Source organism: Asterias amurensis, chromosome 2 (genome assembly GCF_032118995.1).
Source record: "Asterias amurensis chromosome 2, ASM3211899v1".
Classification (NCBI taxonomy): domain Eukaryota; kingdom Metazoa; phylum Echinodermata; class Asteroidea; order Forcipulatida; family Asteriidae; genus Asterias; species Asterias amurensis.
In genome coordinates this window covers 18164987-18183496 of record NC_092649.1, presented here as the reverse complement: position 1 = coordinate 18183496, position 18510 = coordinate 18164987, and the positions used below count along the sequence as shown (strand labels likewise).

General features: G+C 37.8%; 1 protein-coding gene across 6 annotated transcripts in view; it reads left to right on the top strand.

Moving 5' to 3' along the window:
- Positions 1–1555: 1555 nt before the first annotated feature.
- LOC139950591 (ADP-sugar pyrophosphatase-like) overlaps positions 1556–18510 on the top strand; it is a 59819-nt gene continuing 42864 nt past the window's right edge. For 3 of the 6 annotated variants that reach the window (XM_071949355.1, XM_071949370.1, XM_071949362.1), the window contains exons 1-10: positions 1556–1686; positions 3391–3460; positions 4268–4442; positions 6116–6239; positions 7748–7855; positions 10302–10397; positions 11188–11243; positions 12785–12830; positions 15739–15801; positions 16435–16587. In XM_071949355.1, the coding sequence (XP_071805456.1) occupies positions 4371–4442; positions 6116–6239; positions 7748–7855; positions 10302–10397; positions 11188–11243; positions 12785–12830; positions 15739–15801; positions 16435–16559 (690 nt within the window). In that variant the 5' untranslated portion in view covers positions 1556–1686; positions 3391–3460; positions 4268–4370 and the 3' untranslated portion in view covers positions 16560–16587. Of the gene's footprint in view, positions 1687–3390; positions 3461–4267; positions 4443–6115; positions 6240–7747; positions 7856–10301; positions 10398–11187; positions 11244–12784; positions 12831–15738; positions 15802–16434; positions 18505–18510 lie in introns of those variants that run through there. The other 3 variants (XM_071949379.1, XM_071949347.1, XM_071949387.1) reach the window with 3 other exon arrangements.

Genomic DNA, 18510 nt, shown 5'->3' with positions numbered 1-18510 from the left:
AACATCACGTACAAGTCTAATTTGTTTTGGCATTAAGGAAAGACGGACTTGACAAAATTATGGAGACCTTAACTTAATAGAAACAATTGCATCTCACGGTCTTTTGCAAGGCCATCGGGGAATTGTCTCTCTTTTGAAAACAATGCTGTGCAAAGAATATCACTTATGCAGATGATATAAGCCCGAAAACAACATCATTATAAAAGGTTAAATTAAATAATTAAATAACAATAATTTTACAAGAATGTGTCAACTCGTTATTGTTTCATTTGTTGAAATAGTATATAATAAGTTTGGAAAACAGAACGTACGGGTAAAATAATACTAATTTCTACCGGTGCGGATTAAATAATATTAATATTGTCGGGTACACATTATAGTCTGTACGCCCTAGATCAAATACTGATAACTACAGACCTTCTTTTAAAGAATTATCATTTTCCTAAAGCGAAATCATGATTAACTGGTAAAAAACCATAAATGTATAAAAAAAAATTAAGAAGTGTGTATCGATGCTGTCACGTGTGTCGAATTTGATTATAAAATGATTGGCTGAACATTCATTCGTCTTCCAAGTGCGAAGTCAAGCCATTTGTGTACAACTTTCTTCATATAAAAATACATTATTACTTTAATAAAGAGAATTTAAGATCAATATTATATTATGTGGGTTCGAATCCCCAGCCGTGACACTTTTGTGCTTAAGCAAGACCATTGCTTCGTCCTTCGGATGGGACGTAAAGCCGTTGGTCCCTTGTGTTGAGTAGCGCATGTTAAATAAGCCAGTGCACTTATCGAAAAGAGAAGGGGCTCGCCCCCGGTGGGTGGCTGCTGTATGCACCGTAGCACTTTGTAAACCCTTATCAGGTGCTAAACAATTGGGTCTCAGAATCAAACACTGCAATAACCTATCTTTCTTAAAGTTTGTATATACTCAGCGCCTTGATTACCTTGTTTGGTAGATACGTGCGCTATAATTTTTTATTCGATGTATATTATTATTTTATAGCTCAATCGGTTACTGGTGTCATGAGTGAAAAGAAGTCTTAATGTTGGTATGCTCTTAAATTGGAAAGGTCTAGGGTTCGAATCCCACTCGATTAATATGCGTGTCATTGTATTCACAGAGCTTGGAGAAGTAGCGAGTGCGCAGTAATAACACACAAAGGTATATAATTGGTAAATTAAAACCAGAATTAATTTTCTTGAGACCCCATGCAAATTCATCTATATTGGGGCCTACCATTTTTTTCGATCGGATTTTGGTCTCTCGAAGGTAATCGTTTTACACTTTCTTATTAAAAATAATCATGAGCATTTCTCTATGAATGCCCCCGCCCCGCCCTCCTTAACGCTGAATACGCTGAGTTGATTCCTTCACCCCGCCCACAACCACGCCCTAACTCTTCTACCCAATTTCACACTCCAAACGATGGCGGCGCTATTCAAGTCGGGTACCATGATCTTTGCAATCCACGTACAACGTTATTACCGCAATGGGAGTGTAGGTAAGATCACAGTTGAAAGCCAGCATGATTTATAGGTCATGTAAACACGGTACACCACCACCACCGCACATGTGACTGCGAAGTAAATATTCGACAGAAACTTTGGTTCTATTTTCCATTAATTATTTCCCCAATATTGTGAAAAAGACACCTCCATCGTGGCAGCCAATATTTCAAGGTATTATTATGTTTGTTTCATACTGGTTAAATATGTACATAACTTAAAATATGACCAAAGATAACTGCACTGACTGTAGTGTGTGTATCCTCATCTCAGTGACCTCGCGTCTCCCGAGTTGCACTCCAGTTGTGGGGTTTAATAACCGGTTATCAATCTGTTGCCCTGATATTAATTATGCACATGTTTAGTTAGTGCACAGTACTCCTCCATGGCAGTGACAACCAATGCATACACTAACAAAACTATAATATGCTAGGTAACATACTTGTAATATGTATGTTGTAGATTAACTCGTTCACTTAGTTACATACTATCATCTGGTCTGCCTGGTCACTGTTTTGATAATTTAATTGAGTTAAACAAATTGCATCTGATTTTTATATTTTTATAAAGAAGGTAAAGAAAGAAAGAAGGCTCGTCATGGGTTTATGTCTGCTTACTACAGTCCGACAGTGTACTAGAGAATAATTGACCCCTAACTATGTTGGGTAAAGGTTTATTCATTATTTTTTTTTTTTTATGCAGTGAAACAAGTCAACTGTTTTCTTTAATTTAAAGACACTGGACACTATTGGTAACTGTCAAAGACCAGCCTTCCTACTTGCTTAATCTCAATATATGCATAAAATATCAAACTTGTGAAAATTTAAGCTCAATTGGTCGCCGAAGGTTGCGAGATAATAATGAAAGAAAAAACACCCTTGTCACACGGAGTTTGCATGCTTGATTTCGAGACCTCAAGTTGTAAACCTCTCAAAATAAAACTCTCAAAATCAAATTCGTAGATAATTACTTCTTTCTCGAAAAATACTCCACTTCAGAGGGAGACGTTTCTCACAATGTTTTATGTTAGTTATTACCAACCGCTCCCCATTACTCGTTACCAAATAAGATTTTGTGCTATCAATTATTTTGAGTAATTACCAATACTAATGTCCACTGCCGCTAACATATTGTATACATGTAAAGCCAAGGCCTTAGTTATTTATTTTTTTTGTTGTTATTATTTTGCCGAGGAGTGATGGCGCAACATGCAATTACGCAAAACTAGTTTGTGCGTGAACTCCACAAAATTCCCCCCCCCCCAATGCCCAATTGAGTCAAACACAAACAAAGACAAACATTTATATTCAGTACGCACTAGTACTAGTTTGAACTATGAGGTTCGTTCCGCTATCGTCTCAACGTGAGGGGATAGCGGAACAAACCTCATAGTTCTAGGAGTAACACTGTTCAGGCCTGCAGACCAGTGTCAATTTCCCTTGAAAACAATCTTTGTAAATGTTTTTAAAAGTATTTTTTTTTTTTAACTTGCGTTTAGGATTTTTTCGTGTGGATGTTCGTCTTGTTGTGAAGTGTCTTTTTGTGTACATTGTACTTTCTTTTGTTCCTTTGTTGTTTTATTAGGCCTAAATAGCATTCCGCACTTATGCTAAAAAATGATCCTAAAAAGAGAAGCTTAGCACCTGGATCTCAGACAAAAGTGTCAAATTCTACTAAACATTTGCGTGTGTCCAAATTGTTTATACATGTATACCAGTGTTTTACTCGCGACTACTAACACTACTTACACTCTCCTCCTACATGTAGAGCAGTTACTTGTAGGTGCCTCGATTAGTGCAGGGTGCTATTGATCTTTTCTATTATTGTAACATTGTATTTTTCTTATGTTGTCGTCATTTTGTCTTTGTATGTATTCAGGGCCCTTGGGGAGAACAGTTCTCTGACAACTCATTGGGCTGCCCTGGTAAGACAGGACTCAAATCAACAAGTAAATAAATTTATCTTATGTGTTCCACCAAGTTTGAATGTAAAACAAAATAATGAAATAGTCATGAACAGTGTTGGTTTTGGATTTTGATAGGCCTATATTCTAAATGCCAGTGTTACTGTTGTACATAGTTAGACCATCTGTAGCGGTGGGTTCTAAATCCAATTTAGTCAACCAAGAGAGGTTCAACAAAATTATGAATGTTTAGATATGGGGCCATCCAGCCACGGTGCTGACAAGGACTCACAATTTTTGACAGCAAAATACATTGTGCCACCAGCACAGATTTCCCATCAAAATGTTGTCCATTGTCCACTGTGCATTGATCTGAGACACAGCTAATGATAAGGAATACCAAATGTCATAGAGAAAGAATTCAGCCGAAAGGCCACCCAACTTCAGTTGCATGGCCCCTTAACACGACAGATTGGAAACCGGGCATCATGTCTCAAGCTTGCTTTGCAGCAATGATGGCTCTATAGTTAAACATGTATATTGCTTGGTCTGCTTGCGCGTGGTGGACTTCTAAAACGTTTGATGTATAGCCCACCATTGGTATAGCTACATGTACAACCTTGGGACCATCATTGCTGAAGTGCAGTCCGTGCTGGGCAGCACAGTGTATTTTGCTCAAAGTGCTGAGCGAAATTTGTTAGTTCTGGGCAGGCATGCCCAGCACCACCCACCAAGGCTACAACATTGCTTGACACTCTTATTAAAGCCATACCAGAAGAGAATAAGCCAATAAAGAAATTGAGTTTCCAGTACCCCTTGACTGTATTGTATCCGCTTTGGTTTTATTCCTAGACTCGTTAGCCGGTTCTCCGTGCTGTTTTCCAAGCAACTCCAGGACACCAGCTGTCTCTCTCGTACATGTAGATCCTGCTCGTCAGTGACTGATACGTCCAGTATGTCGACAGCGGGGACCAGTGAGCCTGCGAGTCGAGCAGATGCAAACACAGCAGAATTCATCAAACAAGAGGTGAACATCTCGAAATAAGGACATAGCACCTATGTCCTTGGTCAAGGCTTTTAACCATAATTGCTTCACTTAACCCAGGTGTATAATGATAGTGTTTTCTTGGATTATCCTTGGTGGCACTTTTATTATTATTACTTTTGTTTTATGCAAGTCGCCTGACACACAAGGCCTAAAGGCCACTTCAAAGTATGGGCTGCAATTACATTTTTCCAGGGGCCATTGCCACCTTCTCCTAGGGCTGAAACAGGGTTACCCCCTTTACAGTCCTTACAAATTATGCTTGGGTATCATCAATCAGAAGCCTGGCTGGTAGAGCAGAAACAAGAGCATACATAAGATCAAAGCTGTACTTCACTGACTAGACCTGTTCATTACTTGAACTGTCACAAAATGTCATAGGTTGCACTACTAGGTGTTGTAATCAATACAAATGCGGTTTAATTTGGGCCTATTTAATCAGCCTTCCTATCTGCAGCCGCTGTCTGGAAATTGGGCCGATTTAATCAGCTTGGGACACTGTGTGGGTTTATCTGGAGCAGCTGTCTGTGCCATTTTTCATGTCTTCTCCAGAAGAGTGTCTCGTCTTATGTGGACTCTGTGTGCAGATCGATGAAACAAAGTTATTTCAAATGTTTTTACGAAATCCAACTTTTAGCTAACTGATGCATTAAATCGGCGAAATTCTCTGAAGCGACGACGTTTTGAACATCACTTTTATACAAAAATATGCTCTTCACTGTTGAAATTTTCAGCATGTTCCAGCATGCTTTATAATTTTGCAATAACACTAAGTAGATTGGCACATCACTAGATTTGCCACATTACCCATGATTTAGATACATTGTAGTGTTAGCTTTCACTGTGACTATCGCATTTTTACGAAGTGACCAATTGAAGCATAGTGTTATATAGCCTTGCTCAAGGCAGTCGCATTATTCGCTCCGAAAAGACGCCGCTGTAAACCCACCCGTATACCCTGTGCGTGGTGCGTGCGATCACACCGCATGACCCACCCTTATACACACTGTCACATCGTACGAATACTGTGCACATAAGTCATCCGCCCTCGTACCACTAACCGCATGAGGAGGCCGTCAGGCCGACAGCCTTGTCGGGTCTGTAAATTCCGGGTTTAATGTGTTGTATTGAAAAATTTCCACAAGTGGAAAAAATTGGGGGGGCTCTGGGATATGCTAGTATGCAGCTCATGAATATGTATATCTTTCGTCAGACCTATCAGACAACACAGGATGTGAGGCAAATGAATTATTCATTTTGATGTCCATTCACGCATGCCTATCATGCGTGGTTGTGTGTGATGTAGACATGTCTCGTCTTTCGCGGGCATTATGGTAATAAGCTGACCGTGGGAACTCTTCGCTTATTATATTAATGAGGTCAGTGGCTTCAACACAGACCCTACAAGGCTGTCGGCCTGACGGCCTCCGCATGCGGATAGTGTACGGGGGCATCGTGTCGTGCGATGTTACGCACAGTGAATACAGGTGGGTTTTTATGCAGCGGCGGTCTTTGTTCGGAGTGAATAATTCGACTGCCTTGAGCAAGGCTAAGTGTTATAAAGTGATCTTTTGCAATAAGTCTCAATAATGTATTGATTTGTTTACAGCGCTCTTCGGAAAGAGATTCAAGTTTTGTTTTTCTTGTGTCCACAGACTGTTCACCGAGAGAAGTGGATATCCTTAGAGAGGATTACATACAAAGATCCATCAGGAAAAGTCAGGACATGGGAGATGGTGGAGAGAACGACCAAACCTCAGAGAGTTGGGGTCGCTGATGGTACGTCAAACCCTAATATGAACTTTCTATGACCTTTTTGGTCTGAGTGAAAGTTGGTCAAATTTTGTGGCTCTTTGCAGCTGCTCTGGGGATCATCAGGCCTGATTCATTACTAATGCAACAGAGGCCTCCGTTTTGTCGTGGGCATTGCCTTGGTGCCTCTTGAAATGTTCGCTAGAAATTAACAATTTTCTCACAAATATGAGAACTCGCCTTGGTGCCCTTACCCTTCCAGAAGTGAAGCAACAGGCTTGGCACCTGTGTGCAAACTGCATCCAATTATCGTCTCGAAATGGTGAAATTGGAAGGGTAGAATAGTCTAATTAAAGGGCTCTTGCTGGACATGTACGTGTAGTTGTCAAAATAATAAGAAGGATGGTAAAAAAATGTTTTCTCTATCCTAAGTTTGGTCTAAAACTTGCCTTCATGGACGAGGCTTGTCCCAATGATATCAAAAATGTCCCATTCCCAGTACATGTATGAACCGTGCTGGAGCCATCTTGTGTGTTGTGGAATGCACACACAAACAAAACCCGAGATGGTCATGAAAGAGAAGGGTCTCCTGGCAATGCTGCTTGCAAGGCGCAAACTGTCTCATTGATGTACAGTATACAAATGTCACGCTGTGACAGGATCCATGGCGTTTTGTACACCTGAGGGGGGGAAATGGCACCCGAGGCGAAGCCGAGGGTACCATTTGCCACCGAGGGTGTACAAAACCCATGGGCCCCAGTCACAGCATGCACCAATTGTTTTGTTATACCTTGGTAAAATTGTTATTCCTCTTCTCAAAGTTCTGTTGTCATCTTCAAACATTATTTAGATGGAGCAATGCATAGTTAGTTCATGGTTTAATAAGCAGACGAACAGTTTAAAGAAGAAACAATTCTTCACCTGTTCCCTCGAACCCGTGTGTGTTTTGTACAGCGCTGGAAATCGACCAACGGTGGGAACGGTCAAGGTGATGTACACTGGTGTACATCACTTTTCATGTTACCCGGCGCGCTGTGCATTACGCGTAGCGCACATCTTTAGCCATGATACATGCGTATTTGTTGCACGACACGTGATTGGTTCTCGACCAATCAAGCTTCACAATTTATACAGAGGTATAACAATGTAGCATGACTACTCTATGTTCCTCCTACAATCCGACATCATGGTGACGTCCGTGCATGTGCAGCGGGTGTCAGATCGAGGGGTTGTCTGAACGTAGTTGCCTATGCCTAGTTGGGCTTAGGATTAGGAACTTAAATAGGGGTGTCAGATCGAAGGGTTGTCTGAACATGTAGTTGTGTTGGAACATATGGGTCTAGAACATAAGTGGGTAACCTTTTAAGGTGTGTAACTCTTTCATTTTAGCCTTCGAGAAAGACTCTGCTATTAATTATTTTTTTGCCACACTTTGCCAAAGTTGCTAGGTCTGTTTTCTAACCTTTCATATATGTGTGAATTTAAATGATGTTGTCTAACATTTACAATGATTTTGTCTTGTCTTTTGTTGACAGCTGTTGCTATGGTAACAATTCTAAAGAGGCTACTTCATTACGACTGCTTGATATTGGTGCGGCAGTTCCGACCACCTCTCAAGTGTTACACGATAGAATTCCCTGCAGGTAAAGTTTTATTTGTCAGTTTAGTAAGATAATTTTCCAGTAGAGGGTTGGTAGAGGTTCCCCTAAGCATGTTTTAGCCATGATTTGTGCCTGATACTTCACTCACGGAGGCAATGAAGGCGATTGCCTTCATGCATTGCCCTTGAAATGCTATAGAAATTTACAATTTCCTCATAGTATGACCTTTACCAAAGAGAAAATGCCTTAGTGCCCTTGCCCTTTTAAAAACGAATCATACAGGCAAAGTTTCCTGGCAATTTAAAAACAGGGTGTCCTGTGTCCAAATGACACCCTGACATCCCTATGGCCAATACTATGCCCCTAGGGTCATTTGTACCCTGTGCATTTTGACCCCTTTTCCCCCCAAGACAATGTTTGTTGTCATTATTTTGGGCTCTTCAAATATTGTTTTCTTGGCTAGAAGGAATCTTACATTTGTTTCTGATGGTAATATTTCTCTGAATGGTTGTTTTTGATTCATAAATGTACCTGTCTTTGTTTTGATTTTCTTTGTTGATGATAACCAATTGTGATTTATACTCGTCATTTTTCTTTCATGTACATGTACACTGTATGCAAATATTTGTCAATTTGTATTTATTGACCACACATGTGTGATTGCCCTTGCATTGTTATTGTATTTTCATGTTGTATGATATTTGTTGCCATTCACATATTATTGTATACATTGTGTATGATGTTTATTGCTCATTCACATTATTGTATACACCGTGTTTGATATTTTCTTGCCTATTCATTTGTGTATGGTTTTTGTTGCCATTCACATATTATTGTATAAATTGTGTATGATGTTTATTGATCATTCACATTATTGTATACACCGTGTTTGATATTTTCTTGCCCATTCATTTGTGTATGATATTTGTTGCCTGGTCACATTTTGTACACATGTGCATGATATTTTGTTGCCTGGTCATTTATTGCTTACATGTGTATGATATTTTTTCCCAAGTCGGATATTATTGTATACACGGTGTGATATTTTATTGCCTGTCATTTATTCACACTGTCTATAATTATTGTACACATGTGCATGATATTTTGTTGCCTGGTCATTTATTGCTTACATGTGTATGATATTTTTTCCCAAGTTGGATATTATTGTATACACGGTGTGATATTTTATTGCCTGTCATTTATTCACACTGTCTATAATTATTGTACACATGTGCATGATATTTTGTTGCCTGGTCATTTATTGCTTACATGTGTACGATATTTTTTCTCCAGTCACATCTTATTGTATACACGGTGTGATTTTTTATTGCCTGTCATTTATTCACACTGTCTATAATTATTGTACACATGTGCATGATATTTTCTTGCCCGATCATTTATTGCTTACATGTGTACGATATTTCTTCCTCAGTCACATCTTATTGTATACACGGTGTGATATTTTATTGCCTGTCATTTATACACTCTGTCTATAAATTGCTAATGAAATGTTGTGTTTTCTCTCCCTTTCAGCCTTTCCTATTTATTATTGTTTTACGTGTATGCAATGTACATTTGTAACTAGTCAGTTCGATCTGTTTTGTTTTAGAGAAGTAAATAATAGTAGCAATAATAATAGGAAACTTTCAGACTATAGGTGGCAGCAGAGCAGTCATACTTGTGTATTTACATTGATTACTTGGGAAGTCTGCTTCCCCTTAATTTCCCTCCTAGTGTTTCTGAAATGTATCCCATCATTGCAGTACATGTATGATTGGAATTACTTTTGCATGCAGTTTGAAGATCCTTACATTAGATATTATGTATGTATTCAGTGGCATTACCAGACATTTTCATGGGGTGGGGGTGGGAGGGTGGAAGCAAGCAGGGAAAAAGACACACATTGTGTGGGGTTATTGAATGGGTTGTTGAATCAATTTGATCTCACTGGGTCTTGGTGGGGGGGGGGGGGTTCTTGGCGTTATGAGCACCGGGTTCCCCCCCTTCCATGAGGGCCACTGTATGTTTTATTTTACTCAGGCTTAGTCTACATTAAAGATTGATTTAAAAGTAGGTAAACGCTACTATATGAATGGAGATTGAATGGATTTGTTATGGCTTTATGTCAAACAATGACATTGACTTAATTTGGTGAGGAGTGCGAAATCAAACATCGGTAACTCATGTTGACCCTTGCATAGCTAGGACCAAAGACTACCCTTGGGGTTACACAGGGTTCTATAGATGGCTTGCACATGACTCCATTGACCACCATCTTTGATGGAACGTGCACGTGTGAAAGGCTATCATTGGCTGAGAGTTGTACATAGTGCATACACATGCACATGTACACTGTTTTCTAATGTTTATCATCAAATACGGTGATCAATGATGTGCAATCCATCTATACTGAGATACTACATGTTTGATTTTGCATTTCTCCCTGATATTGATTTTAACATTATTTTTGTTGGATGTTGATCCGTAGGTTTAATAGACAGTGATGAAATGCCCTCAGAAGCAGCCATTCGAGAGCTGAAGGAAGAGACAGGCTATGTTGGGACAGTAAGCAGTGTCTCTCCAGGTACGTCAATAGTTCATGTGTCTTTGGCACAATTTCTTCTTCTTCTCTTTAAAAGCAGCCTTTTTTTATTATAGATAAATGCACTGCCAGACACACCAAGGCAAACCTCTTCTCTTTTCGATAAGTGTGTACTGGGGTCTGTTATGTGCGTTGCTAGTTTTTATAACAACATACTGGACCTACAGCTTGTTCCATCCGAAGGACGAAGCAATGGTTTAAAAGTGTCTTGCTTAAAGACACTGGACACTGTTGGTAATTGTCAAAGACCAGTCTTATCACTTGGTGTATCTCAACATATGCATACAATAACAAACCTGTGAAAATTTGAGCCCAATCGGTCGTCGAAGTTGTGAGATAATAATGCCCTTGTCACGCGAAGTTGTGCGCTTTCAGTTGCTTGATTTCGAGACCTCAAATTCTAAGTCTGAGGTCTCAAAATCAAATTCGTGGAAAATTGATTCTTTCTCAAAAACTACATTACTTGAGAGGGAGCCATTTCTCACAATGTATTATACTATCATCCTCTCCCCATTACTCGTTACCAAGAAAGGTTTTATGCTAATAATTTATGCTAGTAATTACCAATAGTGTTCACTGCCTTTAGTACAAATTTCTGTGCTTGCTGTGTAAGGAAAGAATGTTTATCACAACATGAAGTACATGTACACAAGCATTCTAAGCAAGAATGATCAAAGTCTCTTTATAGAAAAAGAAGTTGGCTTGATCTATTTATCTTTGCGACCCTGAGGCAGACCTTCATATAAATTATCTTTTATTTTTTATTTCAAAGTGACTGCAATGGATCCTGGTCTTTCTGCCTCAACTTTAAACTTAGTATACATGCAGGTGGGTGTTAAGCTTTGTCTTTTTAGAATCCTAACCCAAAATCTTACAATTTTGTTCAATCACAAGACTGATCTTTAAAGGCACTGGACACTATCGTTAATTGTCAAAGCCCAGTTTTCTCACTTGGTGTATCCCAAAATATGCTTAAAATAGCAAATCTGTGAAAAGTTTGACTCAATTCGTCATCAAAGTTGCAAAAGAATAATGCAAGAAGAAACACCCTGTTGCACAAATTGGTGTGCTTTTAGATGTGTAAAGTTAGGCCTGAAGTACTTTTAAATTTAAATGAGAAGTTACCCCTTTCTCAAAAACTACGTTACTTCAGAGGGAGCCATTTCTCACAATGTGTTATACTTATCAACAGCTCTCTGTTGCTCATTACCAAGTTATTTTTTACGCATACAATTATTTTGAGTAATAACCATTAGTGTCCAGTGCCTTTAAGACTGAAGTTTCTGTTTCCTGTGGTCTTGATCCAGGGATGGAATTACATGGATGCAATGGCCTCTTGCTCTGGTCTTGGCTTCAATATTTCCAAGACTTGAAGATTTCCCAATGTGGGTGCCTTTTTGTAAAACAAGTGGCCTTGACCTCTCAAAGGCGAGACTCCGTACTTGTTGTCTCTGCCCATGGTCTAGGACTGTAAAAAAAAAAGAACATAAATTTTGGTTTTACCACTATACGCATAGGGACCTCACGGTGATATGCGCTATATAAGAATGGTTTTATTATTATTACTATTATTATTATTATTATTGCTATTATTATTATTACTATAATTGTTATTATTATACACCGATGTATTTTAGCACTGTATAGACGATGTGACCTATGTTTACATTCAAACCACTCTCTGTTGACAAAACACTGTATACATCATGTTTCGCCGAGCAAAAGACGCTTAGTCATGGTAAGATTGCATACACTTTCTAGCTGGCTGCCACAAAACAAAGGTTTTGCCCGGCGGTATGCACGCGAATCATGTTATGGTTTTCGAGTGACGTCAGAGGTCATGTCGTCTATACTCAGTACTTACCCTGAGCTCCGTGAATAAAAATCACAGGCATATCACTCGAGCAGGATTTGAACCCTTGACCCGGACGAACCAGACCAGATATTTCACGGTTACTAGTGGCAGTGCAAATCCTATAGACGATGTGACCTGTGACATCACCTGTTTACAAAAGAGACACACAGCATGGACTTCCTGCAGGCATGATTTGTACATAGCTCAATGGAAGAAAACATAAAATCTTCTACTTTATAGAGATTGCACTGTCTAATTCTTATCAACTTTTGATATGATGAAAGGGGGCACATCTCAAAACTTGACCAGCTTTTACCTCACAACTCTTGGTTTTATTTGGAAATTATGACACAAAATGTCAACTTTCCCATAGGACTAGTGTAGTATCTTGCCTGCCAGAATACTCAAAGAATGTACAAGGTCACACTTATTGTAAACAAGGTTCACATGGTCTACATATTAGCAGTTACATGTTTTTATGTGGTACTGAATTCTGAGTTGCTTCATTTTACAGATAGATGGAGATGAACCGTTCAACCAAAGGCCTGTATCCAATCCAGGTAAGCCTATCTTGCCAATCCAGTATTTTGTATTTGTTCCTTCACTCTTTCAATTTAAATTTTGCTGAATGGATGATCCTGCTGAAAGACAGTGGACACTATTGGTAATTGTCAAAGACTAGTCTTCTCACTTGGTGTATCTTAACATTTACATAAAACAACCAACCTGTGAAAATTTGAGCTCAATCGGTCGTCGAAGTTGCGAGATAACAATGGGAGAAAAAACACCCTTGTCACACGAAGTTGTGTGCTTTCAGATGCTTGATTCCGAGACCTCAAATTCTAAATCTGAGGTCACGAAATCAAATTCGTAGAAAATTACTTCTTTCTCGTAAACTACATGTATGTTACTTCAGAGGGAGCCATTTCTCACAGTGTTTTATACTATCAACAGCTTCCCATTACTCGTTACCAAGTTAGGTTTTATGCTAATAATTATTTTGAGTAATTACCAATAGTGTCCACTGCCTTTAAGGATGAGATTAGATAAGATATAATATTTATTTATTCATCATGAAAACACAAAAAGTGTTTTCCTAGTAATAAAAACAGCCACAAAAATATAGCAAATTAAAAAACAATCATAAAACCCCCAAAGAGTAGCTAATTTAAACAGTTAGCATGATAGGTTAGAGTCTCTGGACACCTTTTGAAGTTGTCAAAGACCAGTAATCTTACTTAGTGTATCTTAATACATATATGCATTTGGACTCGATTATTCATTGAAGTTGCAAGAAAATAATAGGAAAAAAACACCCTTGTTTCACAAATTGGTGTGCTTCAGTCATAAAAAAGGTTCATAGTCTTTTAGTATTTGAGTGAGAAGTTAACTGGTATGCTTCAGTTCTGTTTATGTGGAGCAAGACACAAACAAGTGACTTGCACAAAAACGACACTAGGTTGTTTCCCACTCTCATTTTGAGCGGCTGCAAAGTAAATGAATGCTGCCCTCTGTTGGCAGTGATTGATAATTTCCAAATTTTCTTTCTCTATAAAAAAGAGGAAGCGGAAGCTGGGCGAGTCTGCAAGAGTATCAGGCCAAGTCTGAAACGGCACTATCGCCTACAGCTACAGCTTGATCAGCGTTTCTGTCAGTGTTGAAGAATAGGCACAAATGCAAGAACAAGCCGTAGCTGAAGACAAAGTCCAAAGTTCGGAAACGGTCTTAATAAAATGGTACTTCACACAGCTTTAAAAACACTGGACACTATTGGTAATTGTCAAAGACCAGTCTTCTTACTCGGTGTATCTCAACATATGCATAAAATAACAAACCTGTGAAAATTTGAACTCAATCGGTTGTCGAAGTTGCAAGATAATAATGAAAGAAAAAACACCCTTGTGCTTTCAGATGCTTGATTTCAAGACCTCAAATTCTAAATCTGAGGTCTCGAAATCAAATTCGTGGAAAATTATTTCTTTCTCGAAAACTACGTCACTTCAGAGGGAGCTGTTTCTCACAATGTTTTATACTATCATCGTCTCCCTCAAGAATGGGTTTATGCTAATAATTATTTTTGAGTAACAACCAATAGTGTCCACTGGCTTTAATGTGACCTAAGAGACTGTAACACCCACACTTTCAAGAGCACTCTACCTATTAAAAAACTAATGGAACACGTATCTCAATTTGACATTGGAGCCTCTCTCAGAAACCAGCGTTCAAATTTGTGAACTATTACAAATACCACAAGATTTCAAGGTGGTGATTGCATACGCACAAAAGTACAGTAATGGAGACTAATTCATCCTCCACTATAATATTTGTCTAAAAGGCACTGGACACTATTGGTAATTGCTCAAAATAGTTGTTAGCATAAAAACTTACTTGGTAACAAGCAATGGAGAGCTGCTGATAGTATAAAACATTGTGAGAAACGGCTCCCGCTAAGGTAATGTATTTTTTAAAAAAAAGAGGTAATTTTTCTCACTCAAATATTAAAAGAACATGTGCTAAAAGAGTGTTTTTACTTCCATTCTTATCTTGCAACTTGTATGACCAATTGAGTCCAAAATTTCACAGATTATGCATGCATGTACATGTATGCTGTGATACACCGAGTGAGAATACTGGTCTTGGATAACAACCAAATGTGCCCAGTGCATTTCAGCTGTCAAACTCCAAACTAAGTAATTGCAGGCAGGAAAAATTATTTTATCAACGACTTTCCATCACATGTTGATTTCAGTTTGTTAATAAATTAATGGTGATTAAACTGATTAATGGCATATAGGGAGAATGACTGAACAAGGTTAAGATATTAAAGGAGGTTTTTTCCAATTATTTGTGTTTCGATGAAAGAGCACTCTATCAAGAATAATATTGTGTCACAAAGAACAATAGTTACCCGGATAAAGGAGGCAGGCGGTCCGATCTGATAGGTATACAATCTAGGTCACTGGTTTAATCAATAAAATGCATTTAAATGGGTTTCATTTCGCTACATATGTGAAGTAAGCCCCAATTCTAGAAAGAAGAGCAATTATCTCAATTCTGAAAATATTTAAAACCATTTTCTTTTATCACCAAGGTCTTGTTCTCAACCAGATTTCCTGTAGGTATACACATTAACCTATATTTTCAGGTGTGTGTTCAAATACATCAAAGGATGATCATGTAGGCTAACCCTTGTATTAGGCAAAATATCCCTACAAAATATTAAGCCTGGGAGACTAGTGTCGTAGTCCTGACTACTGGATGCTTAGTCGCGTCGCAATTATCGTTTTCAGTTACTCGGTTAATCGTGTCGTTGCGACTATTACAAAACTAGCTGTGAGGGTGAACCAATTTGTGATGATCAAGACTGTTCACAGTAACAGCATAATTTGATTACGAAACACAATCTTTTTTCTTCATTGAAAGATTTGAATCATGAATGGAATGCGATTGTTTTGTTCTTTGTTTCAGATGAAGGAGAATTTATTGAAGTAATTCAAGCACCAATGCATGAACTTCTGCATAAGCTAAATGGCAAGTACAACAAATTTCCTTAATAAGTTTTATAGCGCACTGCCTAATGTTTGCTAGAAGTGGACTGTAGGACACTTCTTGCAGGTTCAAGATTTGGAAGGGCAATGTCTGGAAATTTGACCTTTAAAAATTGTATGATTTATACAGTAGAACTGATGATGAGGATGATTTTTTACAATTTTTAGATTTTAATTTTTTTTAATCATGCCTTGTATCAATGATGATATTGCTGATTTGGAAAACAAGACTAGAGTCAATGTTAAAGGAAGTGGACACTATTGGTAATTACTCAAAATATTTATTAGCCTAAAACCTTTCTTGATTACGAGTAATGGGGAGAGGTTGATAGTATAAAACATTGTGAGAAACAGCTCCATCTGAAGTGACGTAGTTTTCGGGAAAGAAGTAATTTTCCACGAATTTGATTTCGAGACCTCATATTTAGAATTTGAGGTCTCGAAATCGAGCATCGGAAAGCACACAAATTTGTGTGACCATGGTGCGACAAGGGTGTTTTTTCTTTCATTAATATGTCATGACCACATTCTGATAACTTAACCACCAGAACTTAAATTCTTGTTTTAACCACTCAGCAATGATACCTTATATTGAATGTATGACTTTACATTTCAGAATACAGCAATGCTGGTGATTTCGTAGATGCACGGGTGTATACCTACGCAGCAACTCTGGCGCAGTTCCAGCCCCAGGAAGGCGAAGAAGGTACAGACCTGCAAAAGGGACTTTTCAGGAAATAAATACCAAAGGAAAACTTGACCGAAAAAGGTACAAATTAAAGTTTTGTTAACACCTGAGGCAATTTTTCTTAGAAGGATCTTGTACTGCCTCTTGATTGATGAACAAAGTTGTTATATTATATTCAATAGAATTTGTGCCTTATGATGTTTTTATTTCCATATATGATTTTTGTTTTGTTTCAAGGAATCAAAGATTCATCAACCATTCAGATAGGTACTTTCTTTTTTTAATTATAAAAGAACCACAGGTCAAAACCTATTTTTTTATTAATTTTCATATTTACAAATGATTTGTTTAATAATCTGGTACTCGATGATATTGTACAGTTGATAATTGGAGTAGAATTTTTATATTGATATCAGTATTCTAAATACTTAGTTATTGTAATGGCTAGATGAATAATTACTTTTTAACTTGTTAAATGCAAAAAACAAGGGATGCAATTTTGGGCTGAGTTATTTGGGGGCTGGGTTATCATTGTGTGTTTTTCTTATGAAATGATTTATGATCACATGGCCATTTTCACAAAGCAATAGACCGTGTTGCAAATGGCGTTATCGTTTAAATATCTGCCCAACAACATGTTTGCGTTTTTACGCGCATACGGTTTGCCCTACAAGATGGCGACTTTCATAGCAAAAAAGGGGTTATTCAATTCGCTCTATACATTTCATCGCAAGACAAATAATAACCATGGTGGTTAATTTGTATTATGACATCACACTTAGCAATCAAAGCAACTAAGAACCATTTTAGCTCTTTGTGAAATCCACACCTGGTAACTGTATAACAGAGTCGTCCAAACCATGTAGAGAAACAATTATAATTGTTCCTGGTCTACATCAAGGAACATTACATATACAAATAGGTTGTTGTTGGACTTAGTGTGTACAGTGAGGTATGTGATATATATAAAGTTAGTACAGTCACATTGGCCTCGGCAAGAATAGTGATCTAGGCCTACAGTAAGCATTATTCATGTACAACAAATGTTGCGATCAGGAGACTATACATGTACATGTATGTGTGTGTCTCCAGTTTCTGATATAACTTCCTGTACAAAGACATCCATAATGCATGATGCATCTATGCTGATCTTGAAACTATTTACCTTAAACCATTTATTTTACCTTTTCGCTTATTAGTAACTTTAAGGTTGATTTATAGATAGGCCTATTTTATGTTAATAGCCTTAAAAGTTTGATTTTATGCTGGATACATGTTAAATCAGTAATACTTCTAACTGTGGAACAATGTGGTTAACCCTCTTTTGAGTCGGATGGATGTGAAAATAGCTGCTTACTCCATAGCAATCGACGTTTCGACTAGTATGTCCCGATTATCTTCGGGAATTTGTGTTAATAATTGTCCACCACAAAGGTTTCAGGACACACTTCACATACATAACACAGTAGACCAGAATTTATACTGGGAAATTCGCCATCTTCACAATTCTAGTATCTTTTTAGTCCTCAGTGTTTTTTTCTTATAATAATAACATTATACAAAATGTTTGCCAAATCATTTTTGCCAAGGGGGGTTGTCACACATTTTACATTTGCCAAAATATTATAAATAAAACGTTCCTGTATTTTCAATTTTCCAATCCAGAGAACAGAGAACCATGTGTAGGTTGTGATTGGTTAGGCCCATTCTTGCATATAAATGAGGCCCTTTCTGACTCTTGACAGCTTAGATTCATAGAAGTAAGAGATGAAGGATTGCGTTGAACGCATGTATAATGGCTTTTATAAATATGTATGGTTCTAAGAGAAATCAATACTCAATTAGTAAAAAAAAGTAATAAAACATAAAAACAATAACTAATCATTAGAAAAATAAATACATGTATCTGACATGGTAGTCAATGTGTAAAAATGGTTTGGGTATGAAGCTTGAAGGTCTTGTACAAAGTAAACTATTCTCCAATCAGCGATTGTATATTTCTTA